At 43.3% G+C, this 18,644-nt stretch overlaps 1 protein-coding gene across 1 annotated transcript; it reads right to left on the bottom strand.

Annotated features, from left to right (window-relative positions):
• Nucleotides 1-16,318: 16,318 nt before the first annotated feature.
• Nucleotides 16,319-18,166, bottom strand: SMIM10 (small integral membrane protein 10). The gene has a single exon (NM_001163442.1). It carries the CDS (start codon nt 17,888-17,890, stop codon nt 17,684-17,686), a length of 207 nt encoding a protein of 68 aa, NP_001156914.1. The 5' UTR covers nt 17,891-18,166; the 3' UTR covers nt 16,319-17,683.
• Nucleotides 18,167-18,644: the final 478 nt, after the last annotated feature.

Genomic DNA, 18,644 nt, shown 5'->3' with positions numbered 1-18,644 from the left:
GATGTGAAGAGCTGACTCATTTGAGAAGACCCTGATGCTGGGAAAGACTGAGGGCAGGAGGAGAAGAGGACGACAGAGGATGAGATGGCTGGATGGCATCACCGACTCAATGGACAAGGGCTTGGGTGCACTCCGGCAGTCTACCAATGGACAGGGAGGCCTGGCGTGCTGCAGGTCATGGGTTGCAAAGAGTCGGACACAACTGAGTGACTGAACTGAACTGAGGTTATCTGTACTATTTTCCCACAGGAAATTCCTTCATATTGTGAACAATGATTCGTCAGGACAAAATGGTTCACTGAGAATCTTAGGATATAGACTCAGAGTGGGCTTGGATATCTTCTAGTGCTATAGCCTGACTTGTGTAACCACTCCTCACCCCAAATTAGTCTTTTCAAGACTTAATGCTAATGTAATTATATTTGAAGATAAAAAGTTTTGGAGATGAATTTAAAAGAGGTCATGAAGGGGGAGTCTTAATCCAACAGGCCTTATAAGAAAAGGAAAAGAGAGAGAGATCTCTTTCTGCCTACACACACTGAGGAAAGGCCATGTGAGGACATAGGGAGAAGGCCATCATATGCTGGCGCCTTAATCTTGGCGTTAACAGCCACCAAATTTGTGAGAAATAGATGTCTATAGTTTGAGCTACCTAGTCTATGATACTTTGTTTAGACAGTCTGAGCTAAGACACCTAATCCAGGGTTTTCTTAGCTGTGATCTGGAAAATGCTGTTGTGCCTGGACTGTTAGTAGGTGTTGGTTCTATGGTCAAACACCTATGAGAATGTTGCATGATATTAACATCTACTGATAGTTCACAACTTGCATTAGACTGTTCAAGGCTTTCAGAGCCCGAGAGTGAGGAAACCTGGCTACCATTGTTGGAGGAGTACCTTTTAACATCTACATCACAGATTTCTTACATGGGGCCTGTGGAAGCCCTGGGGGACTGTTTTTGTTCTTGTTTCACACCTGTCCAGGCCTTGACTTTGCTAACTCCACACCTACTGAACCAGAATATCTAGGGGCAGAGTGCCCCAGATTATGAATGACTAGAAGCATACAGATTTTTGTGGAGCTGAGTTTGGGAACTACTATTCCAGGACAACACTCTCATGTTATAGGCGAGGAAATTAAGATCCTTGTAGGGAAATTGCTTGCCCAAGTGTGAGCACAGAGCAAATATTTGGACCATCTTCTCCTCCACTATAAATAACCCCTGAGGTTTTTGATATTTCTCCCAGCAATCATGATGCCAGCTTGTGCTTCATCCAGCCCGGCATTTCTTATGATGTACTCTGCCTATAAGTTAAATAAGCAGGGTGACAATATACAGCCTTGACGTACTCCTTTCCCAATCTTGAACCAGTCTGTCGTTCCATGTCTGGTTCTAACTGTTGCTTCTTGACCTGCATACAGATTTCTCAGGAGGCAGGCAAGGTGGTCTGGTATTCCCATCTCTTTCAGAATTTTTCACATTTTGTTGTGATCCACACAGTGAAAGGCATTGGCATAGTCAATAAAGCAGAAGTAGATGTTTTTCTGGAACTCTCTTGCTTTTTCAATGATCCAGCAAATGTTGGCAATTTGATCTCTAGTCCCTCTGCCTTTTCTAAATCCAGCTTGAACTTCTGGAAGTTCATGGTTCACGTACTGTTGAAGCCTGGCTTGGAGAATCTTGAGCATTACTCTGCTAGTATGTGAGATGAGTACAATTGTGCAATACTTTGAACATTCTTTGGCATTACCTTTCTTTGGGATGGGAATCAAACTGACCTTTTCCAGTCCTGTAGCCACTGCTGAGTTTTCCAAATTTGCTGGCATATTGAGTGCAGCACTTTCACACCATCATCTTTTAGGATTTGAAACAGCTCAGCTGGAATTCCACCTCCACTAGCTTTGTTCGTAGTGATGCTTCCCAAGGTCCACTTGACTTTGCATTCCAGCATGTCTGACTCTAGATGAGTGATCACACCATCGTGGTTATCGGGGTCATTAAGCTCTCTTTGTATAGTTCTTCTGTGTATTCTTGCCACCTCTTCTTAATATCTTCTGCTTCTGTTAGGTCCATAGAATTTCTGTCCTTTATTGTGCCCATCTTTGTATGAAACGTTCACTTGGTATCTCTAATTTTCTTGAAGAGATCTGTACTCTTTCCCTTTCTATTGTTCTCGTCTTTCTTTGCATTGATCACTTAGGAAGGCTCTCTTATCTCTCCTTGCTATTCTTTGGAGCTCTGCTTTCAGATGGGTATATCTTTCCTTTTCTCCTTTGCCTTTAGCTTCTCTTCTTTTCTCAGCTATTTGTAAGGACTGCTCAGACAACCGTTTTGCCTTTTTGTATTTCTCTTTCTTGGGGATGGTCTTGATCACCACCTCCTGTACAATGTCACGAACCTCCGACCCTAGTTCTTCAGGCAGTCTTTCTTTCAGATCTAATCCCTTGAATCTATTTGTCCTTTCCACTATATAATCGTAAGGGAGTTGATTTAGGTCATACCTGAATGGTCTAGTTGTTTTCCCTACTTTCTTCAATTTCAGTCTGAATTTGGCAATAAGGAGTTCATGATCTGAGCCACAGTCAGTTTCTGATCTTGATTTTGCTGGCAGTATAGAGCTTCTCCATCTTCAGCTGCAAAGAATATAATCAACCTGATACCAGTATTGACCATCTGGTGATGTCCATGTGTATAGTCATGTCTTGTGTTGCTGGAAGAGGGTGTTTGCTATGACCAGTGCGTTCTCTTGGCCAACATTGCTGGGAGAAATTTCAGTAACCTCAGATATGCATATGACACCATCCTTATGACAGAAAGCGAAGAGGAACTAAAGAGCCTCTTGATGAAGGTGAAAGAGGACAGAAAAAAAGCTAGGGTAAATCTCAACATTCAGAAAACTAAGAACATGTCATCCAGTGCCATCACTTCATGGCAAATAGATGGGGAAACAATGGACACACTGACAGACTTTATTTATGGGGCTCCAAAGTCACTGCAGATGGTGACTGCAGCCATGAAATTAAAAGACGCTTGCTCCTTAGAAAAAAAGCTATGACCAACCAAGACAGCATATTAAAAAGCAGAGACATTATTTTCCGACAAAGGTTCGTCTAGCCAAAGCTATGGTTTTTCCAGTGGTCGTGTATGGATGTGAGAGTTGGGCCATAAAGAAAGCTGAGTGCCGAAGGAAGAATTTATGCTTTTGAACTATGGTGTTGGAGAAGACTCCTGAGCGTCCCTTGGACTGAATGGAGTCCAACCAGTCAATCCTAAAGAAAATGCGTCCTGAATATTCATTGGAAGGACTGATACTGAAGCTGAAACTCCAATCCTTTGGCCACCCAATGCGAAGAACTGAGTCATTGGAAAAGACCCTGATGCTGGGAAAGATTGAAGGTGGGAGAAGGGGACAACAGAGGATGAGATGGTTGGGTGGTGTTACTGACTCTATGGACATGAGTTTGGGCAAGCTCCAGGAGTTGGTGATGGACAGGGAGGCCTGGCGTGCTGCAGTCCTTGGGGTCGCACAGAGTCAGACAGGTCTGAGCTACTGAACTGAACTAAACTGAAAAATAACCCCTAGGTGGCAGTCTGTGTGTTTGTTTTAGTCTGTGCCTGCACAGGTGGAGAAGATGAATGAGTACTGAATTCATTTGAGTCTTGAAAAACAACAGTTTTGTATTTCATGAATCAGTGCCACAGATAAAGCATCTGCCTGGGTGTTTATAGTATTCCTCACAGGCCAGGTCTCCGGCCTGGGAAGAGGAGAACTGAGGGAAAGTGAAGTCTAGATTTGGAAAGGAGAGGTAAAGGGTACCTTTCCTGTGGAGCCTACTCTGCCCACAGTGCCATCTACTAAATCTTGAGATGGGCAGAGATATATGTCAGGCTGAGACAGCTAGTTTTCCCAAGCCATCCTTCTGTTGATATATTCTTTAAGAATGCATATTTTAAAAATATATCTGATGACAGGTCATTTAGAGAGGTGCCTCTTGAAAGTCTGTCATTTTGAGATCCTTTTTTCTTGTCCCTTCTACTCTTCATTAGCATCCTAGAATATTTGGAGAGTTGCAGCCTCTCCCAGGCCAATGCTAGGTTTCTAGTCTTATATCTGCTACTAATTTCCTGAGTGACCTTAGGCAAATCTCCTTCCCTTCTTCAGCCTCCGTTTAATCATCTAATTGATTTGCATTACACTCCTTCCGTAAATCAGTGCCTATTTGGATGATGGCTAATACTTGACTTCAGTGACTCTAAAAATTTATTTTTTAAATGACTTTGGTTTTGGTTGTGCTGGGTCCTCATTTTTGGTTGCGCTGCATGTGGGCTTTCTCTAGTTGCAGAGAGTGAGGGCTACCCTTTGTTGTGGCGCATGGGCTCCTCCCTGCAGTGGCTTCTTGCTGTGGACACAGGTTCTAGGCGCACAGGCCTCAGTAGTTGCTGCACGTGGGCTTGGTAGTTGCGGCACACGGGCTTAGTTGTTCCGCAGCATGTGGAATCTTCCTGGGCCAGGGATCAAACCTGTGTCCCCTGCATTGGTAGGCAGATTCTTATCCACTGCACCAGCAAGAAGCCCAGTGACTCTAATAATTTACATTGAGCAAGATACACACACAGAGGAAACCTCATACGTGGGTTTCCAATACCTGTTACATACTTATTAAGAGCTTCCCCCCCCACTGTTTTTTAGTGTCATCAGGGGAGAAATCCAGAGGTATAGCAGGCTCTAGACACAGAGCTCCAGTTCCACTTCTTTGTGATTCCCTTGTATCTGTCATCCTCCATGATTTGGCTTCATTATCAGGCTCTTGGCAAGATGGCTACAGCAGTTCCCAGGAGTCACATCCAGATCTAACAATTTCCACAGGGAAAACAAAAGGACCACCCCTCTGTGCATTTAGTTCTTAGGAGAGGGGAAACATTCCTTAGAAGCACCCTAGTGCACTTTTCACCTCTCAATGGTCCTGACTGAATCATATTTCCATTTCTTTTTAATTCGCTGACAAAGGGAATGATAGAATCCTGAATAGCTTGCACTAATCTTTTCCGGAGAAAAGGAGTACTGAAATCAACTGCTTATTAACCCTCCTTTGTCCCCAAGTTGGAAAGATAAAATGCTTATAGTGCAAAGATGAAGTCATTCCTACTGAGAAGGATTAAACTGTCATTTTCATGATATGATTCAATAATTGCTGTCCGTTTATTCCATCCCATGGGCCCTATGTATTTATGTGCAGAGGAAAAGGGGCCACCTCATGGAGATGGTAATATTATTTACCGTCCAAAGATGCTGTCATCCTTCTAGATTGACTTAAGGTATATTACCCAGGGATGGCAAGTGAGATGCAGTGTCAGTAAAGGAATAGGGTTAAATGGAAAGAGTGGTAGGCATTCATGAATTTTATTTGCAGTGGTGAGCTCAGGCAGCAGGCTGTCATTCTGTTTTCTGGGTTGTCTAATGCAAACCTGGACCAGATGCTAGCCTGTGACATTTGGTATTGAGTGGTTAGAAGGCTACTGGCATAATGTAGGGGAGGAAATTCAAAACTTCTGCACATGAGAGTACCGTATTGAATCTTATGCGGGTCTACCCATTCACTGCTAACTTTGCCCTCCAAAGAAATTAAAGCATCTTTCCTGTAACCCTTACCTTGAGAAATTAGTGGGTGAGGGAAGCATCAAAAGCTTGCAAAGGCTTCCGCTGAGACTGAGTTTGCCGTTGAGAAGTGATGCCATGGAAATGGGCTCTCTGATTTGTAGCATATTGGAGGGGGCCAGGCATAGATGAGCCTAGGTGGTGACAGTTAACATCAGTAGCAAAGAAGATATAACATACATCTGGGGATCATCTGACATGTTATGGATTGAATTGTGCTCCCCCTCCCCATAATTCATATGTCGAAGCCCTAATTCCCAATGTGACTATATTTGGAGATGGGACCTTTAAGGATATAATTAAGGTTAAATGAAGTCATCAGGGTGGGGCCCTATTCTGATAGAACGAATGTCCTTGTAAGAGGGAGAGACACTAGATCTCTCTCTCTCTCTACAAACACGTAAAAGAGAGACCATGTGAAGGCACAAAGAGAAGGGGACCATCTGCAAGCCAGGAAGACAGGTCTCACCAGAAACCAATCCTGCTGGCAGTGTTATTCTTGGGCTTTCAGGCTCCAGCCTTATGAGAAAATAAATGTGAGCTATTTAAGCCACCCAGTCTGTGGCATTTTGTTATAGCATTCTGAGTGGACTGAAACACATGTACAGATCTCTGGCCACAGGTAATTAACCTTGGAGGTCCCGTGAATGAAATCTACAGATAATCCACCCAGGCCTAATTTGATTTCTATAACCAAAAAGATTCTTAGGTCTGGCCAACAGAAGTGCCTGGCATTTTAGTCACCACACTAGCCTAACAAAGGAATAGCTCATGTTCAATTCCCAGGCATGATTTTTTCACACCCAGAGTCCTTAGAATAGAGGATGGTCAGATGAATCCATTGTAACACTTGTGAAACTTCCTCTAGGCCTCGCCCCAAAGTACCTGTACAAGTACAAAGTACCTGGCAACTTACAGAGTGAAGCAGGATAGCCACACACCTTCCAGAGGCTAACTGGAAACTGCCTTTAAGGCAAAACTACTGCTAAGGGATCCAGGACACCCCCGCAGTAGTACCTAGCACAGAATGGAGGGAGTGCTTTTGGAGGTTAGGAAAAAAGGGTTCTTCTCAGAGGTTGAAACTCAGAAGGCTCAGGGATACCCTGACCCTCTCATCTAGGATTACTCTACCAGTTCCCAGGAACACTTACCATCAGGTAACATCTGCACACTGCTTAGCATATGCATTTTTGTAATTGTGGTTGATGTCAAGCCTGAAGGTATTCGAACTCCCCTGATAAAGCCAAGGACCCTCTCAAAAGGGACATTTAGGCCTCCATTTAGAATCCACCAAACCAAGCCTAACCCCTTCTTTTGTATGAGATTTGCACATATTATATAAACTTGAGAATATTAAGGACCTTTTATGTGTGTGTATGTGAGTGTGCACACACTGTTGGAGACTAGTTCAATGTGAACACTCAAGGCCTGGGCAGAGTGAGAGCATCTAGGAGTTGGGCAGGCAGGCAGGTTGGGTGGGTCACAGGCCCACACCTGACCCTAGGTGGGGATGCCAGGAGGTGGGGTATGCCAGACCCACGAAGGGAAGTACCAGAAGGATGGCCCAGGCAGGCAGATACCCCAGGACATCTGCAGGCCACCCTAAGCCAGGTGGTGAGGGCTCAGGCAGGCAGGGTTGAGGCCTGGCCCCAGGGCCCCTAGGGCTCCACTAGGGGCTGCCGATCGCTTGGGGCCTCTGAGCATGGCTGCTGGAACTCAAAATGTGTCTGCCAGTTAGATTCAAGCACTCCTGGAAGTGGCCAGGGAGGTGGACATTCCTCTCCTTCAGGTGGTCCAGGCAGGTGTTGACCTGGTTCAACATGGGGTTGATGGCTGCCTGAACTGCTTCTTGGGTGAAGCCGTCGACCTTGCCTTCTGTGCTGACATCCACAGGCCCACCCTGTTCCACGTGGCCATGAGACCCGACAGGCTTGTGCAGGCACAAGGCTCACACGGCCTTGGAGGGAGGCGGCACAAGTTGGGCGCGCGGACGGCCGAGGCAGGGAGGGCGGAGGGCAGTCATTAAAAGCTTGTGCTCATTGAAATCGTCCTCCTGGGGAAAAGAAGCAAGACTGTCACAGTCTGTCCTGATTGAAGATGTGCCCGCTGAGTGGGTGGGCTCGGGTGTCTCCCCAGTTATTCATAAATATCTTATAGGCTGTGGGTGTCTGCAGCTCACATCTTGCCATCCCGGTCTAGGGGTCCCCAAAGCTGCAAAGTGTTACCTCCTGCTCGAGGGGTTCCTCAGGATGCAGATGTCAAAGAAAGTCCTCTGTTCTCTCACCAGAGCTGGGGTTTACCTGTTTATCTCAGTATTATTACCTACTCGTGTTAAAGAATGACTTATCCATTAAGATTTGAGCTACCCGACTAAGCTATGCAAGTCCAAGTCAGCAGGCAGGAGAGAAACATGCTGAGATTTGGATGTGGGGGAGTGGGTCTTCTTTTCATCTGTACTCCTAATACAGGATTGGCAGATATTAATTAAATAATTAATCAATTGACACATTTTGTGTTTTATAGGAGACCAAGGGATTTTAGGCCTGGGGAAGACTTGAGAGGATTGTGCATATTTTGTTTTTCCATTTATTGAGGGCTTTTTTAGGCCAGGCTGTATGTATCTCCCACACAAGCATTGCTGTGAGAATTAATGTGGTGATGAATGGTCATCTATTTCTATGTGGCTGGTAAGTGTCAGGGCTATCCTAACGTTCTGTTGCTTCCTCTAACCTCTGTGCTCCAACTGGTTCTATCTCTGAAAACACTGAAATCATCTTCTGCACCTTCTGAGGGATGCAGAGTTAAGACTGGGTGTGGCAGTTTGTCCCCATCCTTTTCTTCCGTAATCCACCACATAATGGTCTCTGCTCACCCTGCTGGAATAGAGTGCTCCAGGAAACATCCTGACTTTGAAATTTCCAGGCAGAGACAGACTCTCATCTCCTGTCTACTGCCCCATGCTCCCTGACCACTGGAGAAAGAGCTATGAGGTTCAGAAGGAGCGAATCACCCTCCTCATCAATAGAGGAAGTAAAATGGGGTTATCCTTATGGGAATTGCAGAGATTTTGGCCACCATCCAGGACTTCAAAAAGCACTTGTTATTCCTACCATCGGAGAAGGCAATGGCACCACACTCCAGTACTCTTGCCTGGAAAATCCCATGGATGGAGGAGCCTGGTTGGCTGCAGTCCATGGGGTCGCGAAGAGTCTGACACGACTGAGCGACTTCACTTTCACTTTTCACTTTCATGCACTGGAGAAGGAAATGGCAACTCACTCCAGTGTTCTTGCCTGGAGAATCCCAGGGACCAGGGAGCCTGGTGGGCTGCCGTCTGTGGGGTCGCACAGAGTTGGACACGACTGAAGTGACTTAGCATAACATAGCATTCTTACCACACCCAGGCTAATGTGGATCCACAGCTAAAACAGGCTCTCCATGGCCCAAAACGTTTAGGGTGAATCGGTATGCTTGCTGTGTGGAGCATGTGGCAAGGAGAATCGTAGCTCAGGCTGCTAGGAGGTAATATCCACTATGAATCAGGAACCCATTTATGGTGCTGTTTCTCCCATTGCCAAGATATGCAAGTTTCAGAACAGAGGGGCAGAAACAAAGGTGGTGTCTCTCATAAGTAAATCTGACCCATCTGCAACACTTGTACTTTGTATCCCTGCAAGTCTGATCTCTGCTGGTTTAGAAGTTCTCGTTCCCTAGAAGAAGCACATCTAGGATGCAAGAAAACAATGGTTCCACAAAATGTGAAGTACACTCTTAGTTCCTGGAGCCACTCAAAACAGGTGGGTATGGTGTTCATTCTTTAGAATGAGAACAGGGAGGAATACAAATGAGACTTGGATCCCCTAAGGTCTCTTCTTATATTACTGTGCTGAGGCGTTACACACCAGAGTACTGCATCCCTAAGAAGTCCACCAAAGCTCAGACTCCTCAGGAATGAAACTGTGCCCCACCCCCCGACCCCCGGTAGTAAGGCAAAAGGACAGTGAAATTGACAGAGAAGTTATAAATAAATAACAGGACCACCTTGTGGCTATGTGCAGACACAAGGACTTACCCTCTACCTGTGTTGCCCGGCCGATTGTGTTTTTTAAAAACTCTCTCACCTCTTCTTTCGTATTGTAAATAGGATAGAGTGGGAGTGAATTCACCATTTAAGTCATGGAACTGTAGAATAACAACAATAAGTTGAGATAATGTGGCTCTAGAGAAAGAAGAGATCGTGGAGAAAAACTGAACTATAAACAGATGCCCCATAACCTCACTTTTGACTGTGATAGCTGGAAATGTTTGTATCTGTTATTTCTCTCTGGTTAGTTTGGTGGTATGTGGAGTAATTAAAGTATGCCAGGAGGGAGCCATGTTTGGAATGGTATGAATGGAAGAAGGGTGTTTGTACAAGCTAGGAGTAGAAAGTAGTTACCATCTATATTACTTTTCTTTTAAAAATATATTTATTTATTTGGCTGCATGGGTCTTAGTTGAGACATGTGGGATCTAGTTCCCTGACCAGGGACTGAACCTGAGTCCCCTGCATGGGGAGCACAGAATCTTAGCCACTGGACCACCAGGGAAGTCCCCTATATTACATTTCTGTCTACCTAACATTTACTCCTTTAGGGAACTGCTGAAAATCACAGGGATTCACTTCTTCAGACCATAGGAGTGCTTGGTATAGAAATACAAATGATGGAAGGACAGCAGTACCCAGCAAAGGATCCCCAAATTGGACCGCCAAAGGACCCTTGCTTGTCCTTTTAGAGGCCTCCACCTTTTAAGACTTTGGTTACCTTACTTGGAATTACTCAGATTCTTTGGTTCAACAAAATTTAGCTTATGAACTTGACTTCTAGCTTCCCAAGTATCCTTAGGGAAGGATTTGAAGCAAAGTTCTTAGATTTACAGTAACACTACCCAAGGTCTGGACTTAGGGTAACATGTCGTAAAAGACAGACTGTTTCCTACTCTCTGACCACTCCCACACCTATCCTGGGGCCCAGGATTCTAAAGATAGTCTCTCTGAGTTGCTGGAGAAGGGAGTCATCACCAGTAATCATTCAGGTGACCAGAACCAGTCTGAAGGCAGTCATGGGACTGCATTCAAGAAAGGGGGTCAAGGGTCACAATGGAAAGTGCAGGCTGTAGTCCAGCCCGAGGAAAGTCTAGGGCCTGGAACCTTCATCTGTGCCTGTGAAGTCAGAAGTTTGGTCCTACCTGGAGAGGACTTTGGGGAAAGGAAGGGGGAATTGATAGAGGCAAGGTAGAAAAGGAATTTTTTTTACCAGTCAGAATGGGCATCATCAAAAAGTCTATAAATAACAAGTGCTGGAGAGGGTATGGAGAAAAAAGGAACTCTTCTGCACTGTTGGTGGGAATGTAAATTGGTACAGGCACTTTGGAAAACAGTATGGAGGTTCTTTATAAAACTAAAAATAGAGCTACCATATGATCCAGGAATCCCACTCTTGGGCATATATCTGGAGAAAAGTCTTTTTTTTTAAGAAGAATTTATTTATTTAATTGGAGGATAATTACTTTACAATATTGTGATGTTTTTGCCATACATCGACATGAATCAGCCATGGATGAACATGTGTCCCCCATCCTGAACCCCTGCCCCACCTCCCTCCACACCCCATCCCTCTGAATTGGCCCAGACCACCAGCTTTGAGTGCCCTGCTTCATGCACTGAACTTGCACTGGTCATCTATGTTACATATGGTAATATATGTTCCTATGCTATTCTCTCAGATCATCCCACCCTCCCCTTCTCCCACACAGTCCAAAAGTTTGTTCTTTACACCTGTGTCTCTTTTGCTGCCTTGCATATAGGATCGTCTTTACTGTCTTTCTAAATTCCATATATATGCTTCAATATTCTCTTTTGGTGTTTCTCTTTCTGACTTACTTCATTCTGTATAATAAGCTCCAGTTTCATCCACCTCATTAGAGCTGACTCAAATGCGTTCTTTTTTATAGCTGAGAAATACTCCATTGTGTATATGTACCACAGCTTTCTTATCCATTCGTCTGCTGATGGACATCTAGGTTGCTTCCATGTCCTGGCTATTGCAAACAGTGCTGCAATGAATATTGGGATACACGTGTCTCTTTCAATTCTGGTTTCCTCGGTGTGTATGCCCAGCACTGGGATTGCTGGGTCATATGGCAGTTCTAGTTCCAGTTTTTTAAGGAATCTCCACATTATTTCCCACAATGGCTGTACCAGTTTACATTCCCACCAACAGTGTAAGAGGGTTCCTTTTCCTCCACACCATCTCCAGCATTTATTATGTGTAGACTTTTTGATGGTGGCCATTCTGACTGGCGTGAGATGACATCACTGTGGTTTTGATTTGCATTTCTCTGACAAGAAGTGATATAGAGCATCTTTTCATGTGTTTATTAGCTATCTGTATGTATTCTTTGGAGAAATATCTGTTTAGTTCTTTTGCCCACTTTTTGATTGGGTTGTTCGTTTTTCTGGTATTGAGCTGCATGAGCTGCTTGTATATTTTGGAGATTAATTCTTTGTCAGTTGTTTCATTTGCTCTTATTTTCTCCCGTTCTGAAGGCTGTCTTTTCACCTTGCTTATAGTTTCCTTCATTGTGAAAAAGCTTTTAAGTTTAATTAGATCACATTGGTTTATTTTTGTTTTTATTTCCATTACTCTGGGAGGTGGGTCATAGAGGATCTTGCTATGATTTATGTGAGTGTTCTGCCTTTGTTTTCCTCTAAGAGTTTTATAGTTTCTGGTCTTACATTTAGATCTTTAATCCGCTTTGAGTTTATTTTTGTGTGTCAGAAAGTATTCTAGTTTCATTCTTTTACACGTGGTTGACCAGTTTTCCCAGCACCACTTGTTAAAGAGACTGTCTTTCCTCCATTGTATATTTTTGCCTCCTTTGTCAAAGATGAGGTGTCCATAGGTGTGTGGATTTATCTCTGGGCTTTCTATTTTGTTCCATTGATCTGTATTTCTGTCTTTGTGCCAGTACCATACTGTCTTAATGACTGTAACTTTATAGTATAGTCTTAAGTCAGGAAGGTTGATTGCTCCAGTTCCATTCTTATTTTTCAATATTCGAGGTATTTTGTGTTTCCATGCAAATTGTGAAATTATTTGTTCTAGTTCTGTGAAAAATATCACTGGTAGCTTGATAGGGATTGCATTGAATCTATAGATTGCTTTGGGTAGTATACTCATTTTCACTATATTGTTTCTCCCAAGCCACGAACATGGTATATTTCTCCATCTATTTGTGTCATCTTTGATTTCTTTCATCAGTGTTTTATAGTTTTCTGTATATAGGTTTTTTGTTTCTTTAGGTAAATTTATTCCCAAGTATTTTATTCTTTTCGTTGCAATGGTGAATGGGATTGTTTCTTGAATTTCTCTGTCTGTTTTTTCATTGTTAGTATATAGGAATGCAAAAACTCTTAATCTGAAAAGATACATGCACCCCAATGTGCACAGCAGCACTATTTACAATAGTCAAGACATGGAAGCAACCTAAGTGTCCGCTGACAGATGAATAGATTAAAAAGATGTGGTATATACAGACAATGGGGTACTGCTGCTGCTGCTGCTGCTAAGTCGCTTCAGTTGTGTCCGACTCTGTGCGACCCCATGGACTGCAGCCTACCAGGCTCCCCCGTCCCTGGGATTCTCCAGGCAAGAACACTGGAGTGGGTTGCCATTTCCTTCTCCAATGCATGAAAGTGGAAAGTGAAAGTGAAAGTGAGGTCGCTCAGTCGTGTCTGACTCTTTGCGACCCCATGGACTGCAGCCTACCAGGCTCCTCCATCCATGGGATTTTCCAGGCAAGAGTACTGGAGTGGGGTGCCATTGCCTTCTCTGCAATGGGATACTACTCAGCCATAAAAAAGAGTGAAATAATGCTATTTGCAGCAACATGGGTGGACTTAGAGAATACTGTACTAAGTGAAATAAGTCAGACAGGGAAAGACAGATATCATATAATATCACTTATATGTGGAGTCTAAAAAATAATAATACAAATCAACTTATTTACAAAACAGAAATAGACTCACAGACATAGAAAACAAACTTATGGTTACCAAAGGGGATAGAGGGGGTGGGAGGAAGAGAAATTAGGAGTTTGGGATTAACAGATGCAAACTACTATATATGAAACAGATAAACAACAAGGTCCTACCATATAGCACAGGGAACTGTACTCAGTATCTTGTAATAACATATAATGGAAAAGAATTTGAAAACAAATATATATATATATATATATATATATACACACACACACACACACACACACACACACACACATATACATATATGGCTGCATGCCTACCTGCTAGGTCACTTCAGTCGTGTCTGACTCTTTGTGACCCTATGGACTGTAGCCCACCAGGCTCCTCTGTCCATGGGATTCTCCAGGCAAGAATACTGGAGTGGGTTGCCATCCCCTCCTCCAGGGGCCACGGATCTTCCCAACCCAAGGAATGAACTCCCATCTCCTGCACTGCAGGCAGATTCTTTACCACTGAGCCACTAGGGAAGCCTATATATATATATGTATATATATGTTGTAAATAATGCTGCTGTGAATATTGAGGTCATGTATCTTTTTGAATTAAGAGTTTTCTCCATACGTATGTCATATATATATATATATATATATATATATATATATATATATATATATATTTGGCTACACCATGCAGCCTGTGGGATCTTAGTTCCCTGACCAAGGATCGAATCTGGGTCCATGGCAGTGAAAGCACTGGGTCTTAACCACTGGGCCACCAGGGAAGTCTCTATATATTTGTATGCATAACTGAATCACTTTGATGTACACCTGAAACATTGCAAATCAACTATACTTCAATTTAAAAGAAAAGAAAGAAAAGGAATTCTTTTCATCTTATATGTGATAGAGGAGCTTCCTCTCATCTGGTGCTTTCAGAGAATTGCATGTTTAGGAAATCCTGAATTAAAGGACATTTTCTGTTGCTCTAGGATAGTGTTACCAGTGCTCAAGAGAACTGCATCTCACTCGACAATTAAGTCTATGCCAAAAGTTGCCAGGAATATTTGGCTCATGAAAGTCAGATGGTCATGGAATTGAGCAGGTTAATTAATCTGAGGATGCTGTGGTTTCACTGGCTGTCTTTTTTATTTTCTTTTGGTCTGTCAGATGAAGAGAAATTATACCTGCAGTGAATTAGGGGAAATGATTTGAAAAGTGAACCCCAAAACTAAAAACCTGTACATAATCTATGCAAGTTAAAAAATTTTAAACTGCAACTGTTTAAAACTGTGTATATTTGATGTTTCTCTGTTAATGGGCAAAAACTGTTTTCTGAGGAGAAAGTGACATTTAATTACAGTTTAATTAATTGCATTTAATTACAGTTACAGTTTCCACATTAAAGCTATTTTGCTTTTGAGTATTGTTGCAAGAATGCATTTAATATCTCATCAAAACTAATTTCTTTGGTTAAAATTCAAATCCTGAGTGACTCTGAGTTACACCTGACCCTCCATTCATATGCAGTGGTACACATACTTGGGAGTGCTAACCCAAGGGTGTAGGAATGGGGTGTCTAACCCTGTGTTCCCCAAATTCTAGCATCCATGCCATCCACTTGGATAGTGAATTTTACACTAAAGTTTTTTAATATTTATTTTATTATTTATTTGGCTGTGCCACGTCTTATTTGTGGCATATGGGATCTAATTCCTTGACCAAAGATCAAACCCAGGGCCCTCTGCACTGGGAGTGCAGAGTAATGCAAAGAAAAAAACAAATCATAGCTATGAAGGTCTCACATTAGTAGGAAGAATATTATTGTTGGCAATATTTCATCACTCTGCCACTATCCTTCTCTGTGTTTGTCTCCTCTCCTGCAAACCAGGGGTGATGATAGTCACGTATCTCTGAGTTGTCGTGAGGATTAAATGAAATGATGCATACAAAGTGCTTGGGATATTGCATGGTTATAGTAAATGTGCAATAGTGTTTCCAAGTATTATTTCTCCATAATTACGAAGAGTGTATGTTATATAATATATATTTCTCTCTGGCTCAGTAACGGCAACCCACTCCAGTATTCTTGCCTGGAAAATGCCATGGACCGAGGAGCCTGTTAGGCTACAGTCCCTGGGGTCACTAAGAGTCAGACAAGACTGAGCAACTGAGCATGCACATACTACCCCATTCCATTGATAGACTATTTCTATTTAGCCCAGCTTTTGTTGCACATTTAGCTTATTTCCCCCCTCTTGCTATTATGATCAATACTAAAATGTGAGAACCTTGTCTAAACATCATGGGGTACTTGCCCAATTTTTCAGTTTTGAAAAATTAAATCACACTTTTTGTTTTTTTTTACCTTAACCATGACATTGCAGAGATTAGCTCATGAGAAGTTTCATAGAGTAAGGAAGCTCTGGGCTATCTGAAGATTACTGATCATTTCATCAGGCATTTCCTTATGGTCTTATGGTGTACTTGGAAAGCAAGGAAATCATATTTCATGTGCTCATTCAGGAACAGCTTAGGATACGCATCCACTGTTGCAGAAAGATAGGAAGGCAGAACCTACCTGGACTCATGGGCCACTCCCCAACTCCCTTCCCCCAAATTTCCAACTGCAGTAAATTCACTTTTAATAAGTTTTAATTTTTAATCAAGATAATACATGCATAAAAAGGATTATAAAAAAATCAACCAATGCAAAAGGACATATAATGAAAAGCAGTGAATCCCCGCCTACCCTTCTTAACTTTTGCTTTCCCATTCCAGAGGCAAAAACTTTACATGTCTGTTTAAAGGTTAACTCCATGTTTCCTAGTAATACGCTTTTCTTACTATTTTTTAACTTTGATGAAATGAGACATTTTCTGCTGCCTTCCTGCTGTCTCCTGGGTTTTCCTCCCCCACTTCCCTACCATTGTATCACTATTTTTAAGTTTCCTGTTGGTTAACTCCTTCAGTTTAAAAATTTAACCCCTAAATTTGCCTTATTCTTTCACCTAGAGATTTCCTAGTTTAGGAGAGTAACACCACTATTCCCTTTCCTCCCCTCTGGTTGCCAACTTGTTGCCTGTACTTGTCAAAGTTGATTACCATTCCCATTCTGTTCTATGACCATAATTAAGTCTTCCCTGCTTTGCCTAGAGATTTACTCTAAAAACGAAAAAGCATAACTAATATTTCCACTGTAATGGTTATTTAAACACTGTTCATTGAATAGGGATGTTGAAGCTATGATTGGATTTTCTGTGATTGCAGAGTCTTGATCCACGTATGCCAGTGTTCCAATTCCCTTTCTCACACTCCCCGAAACGGCTGAAAAGTGAGGTTGCTTCATATTTGAAGCATGTTCTCCTTGTACAGTTTGAAATGTTTGTTTTTCCCTGAAGGTTCTTTTTTTTTTTTTTTCCTTTGGGGGATGAAGAAAAATATGCCTTCCAGATCATGTGATCAGTTTCCTCCAACTTCTAACTCCATCCATCTATTGCCTAGAATTGATTCCATCCAGTTGGAAGTCCTTTCACTTCTTTTTCAAATTTGGAAAATTTGCTTCCTATTTGGACCATTCTTGTGCAGTTCATTTACGTCGTTGGTAACTTTTCCTCTTTTTTCTCCTTTAGGGCATCCTGTGCTCATTGTCATTTCCCAGTGTGCATGCTCATTTGATTCTTTACCAGCTAAGCCACGAGGGAAGCCCTTTATGCACGGAAGAACTTCTTAAATATTTCTGAGGATTTTCAGATTTTTTAGTTGTTCCTTCCTTGAGATTCAACTTCTCGTTTATTTTAGAGTTTTCTGGCTATATTGCAGGCTTTCCCTAAATAATGATTTCTAGCCGTCCGTTTATATGAAAAGATGGGGCGATAGCAGGACAGGTCGGCAAGTGTGTGCGCGCCAGGCAAGCCGGTCACTGTGCTTTAGGGCGGGTGAGCCAGTGGGTGGAGGTCAGCCATCCTGCTGGGCCTCCCTACTGCCACAAAGTTAGTTGCTCTAAATATGTACCTGCAGGCGGACGTTGAGAATCACCGAAGCCACGATGTAGAAGTAGGGGAAGTTCATGCGCAGACGCCAGGCCAGGTCGAAGAAGGTGATCAGCGTGCGCGTGAGCCCCTTGCAGAAGGCGCCGTATGAGCCGCGGGTAGTGGCTGAGCGCGACAGCCGCATTGCTACGCCCGACAGGGCCGCTGTTGCTGCCATCGGTTTGCTGTGGCCCCGGATACAGCGCCCAGAGCCAGGTGCTTCCCGCTGGTTCAGCGGACAGAAGGACGCTCGCGGGGGGAATCGGTGCGGTAGGTGGATCGCGCGGCAGCAGATGCTAATTGCGCTGCACTGCGGGATCCCTCCTCCTCCGGCTGTGCTCCCTCTTCCTCTGGCTGTGCTCCGGCCACAGCGGTCACTCGTGCCCCGCCGGGCCGCCCTCCTAGGCTGCCTCGGGGCCACGTGGGGCGGGATCAGGCAGAGCGCCAGGGATCCAGAGCCCTGGGACTGGGAAGGGGGAATTTTAAGGGGGAGTCGGGAGGAGCGGGGAGGAGCGGGGAGGGGCGGGCAGTTTGTCCGGGAGACCTAGCTTCCTGACCCCAGTGGTCCTTTTTTAACTTTTAATTTTTAAATTTTAACGGAAGCAAGGTGAAACTTGCTCCAAACGTTAGAAATTTTCCTTCATAAGCACAATCTTGAGCAGCTTCGAAGTTTGAACCCATTTCCTGTCACTTCAAATCCCTTTAGGAATTTTTTCAGTCCCCAGTTGTAAGCTAGTACAAACACACCAAACCAACTAATTTAAGTTGTGTGCATTCTGCTTTATTCATTCAAGCGTCTTATTTGTTTGTGCTTTATATCTGTAGTATTCTGCTAATGGGAAAAGTCTAAAAGCAAGTTTTTCGACTTTGTCAACAGCACAATGAGAACAATGGAAAGCAAATTCCCTGCTTAGCTTCCCTTTCCCCACCCC

This window comes from Bos taurus, chromosome X (genome assembly GCF_002263795.3).
Source record: "Bos taurus isolate L1 Dominette 01449 registration number 42190680 breed Hereford chromosome X, ARS-UCD2.0, whole genome shotgun sequence".
Taxonomy (NCBI): Eukaryota; Metazoa; Chordata; class Mammalia; order Artiodactyla; family Bovidae; genus Bos; species Bos taurus.
This window is presented reverse-complemented; position numbering and strand designations above follow the sequence as displayed.

Bases quoted from the DNA above. Each gene is read 5' to 3' on its own strand.
- SMIM10 (NM_001163442.1), bottom strand. From the start codon at position 17,890: ATGGCAGCAACAGCGGCCCTGTCGGGCGTAGCAATGCGGCTGTCGCGC.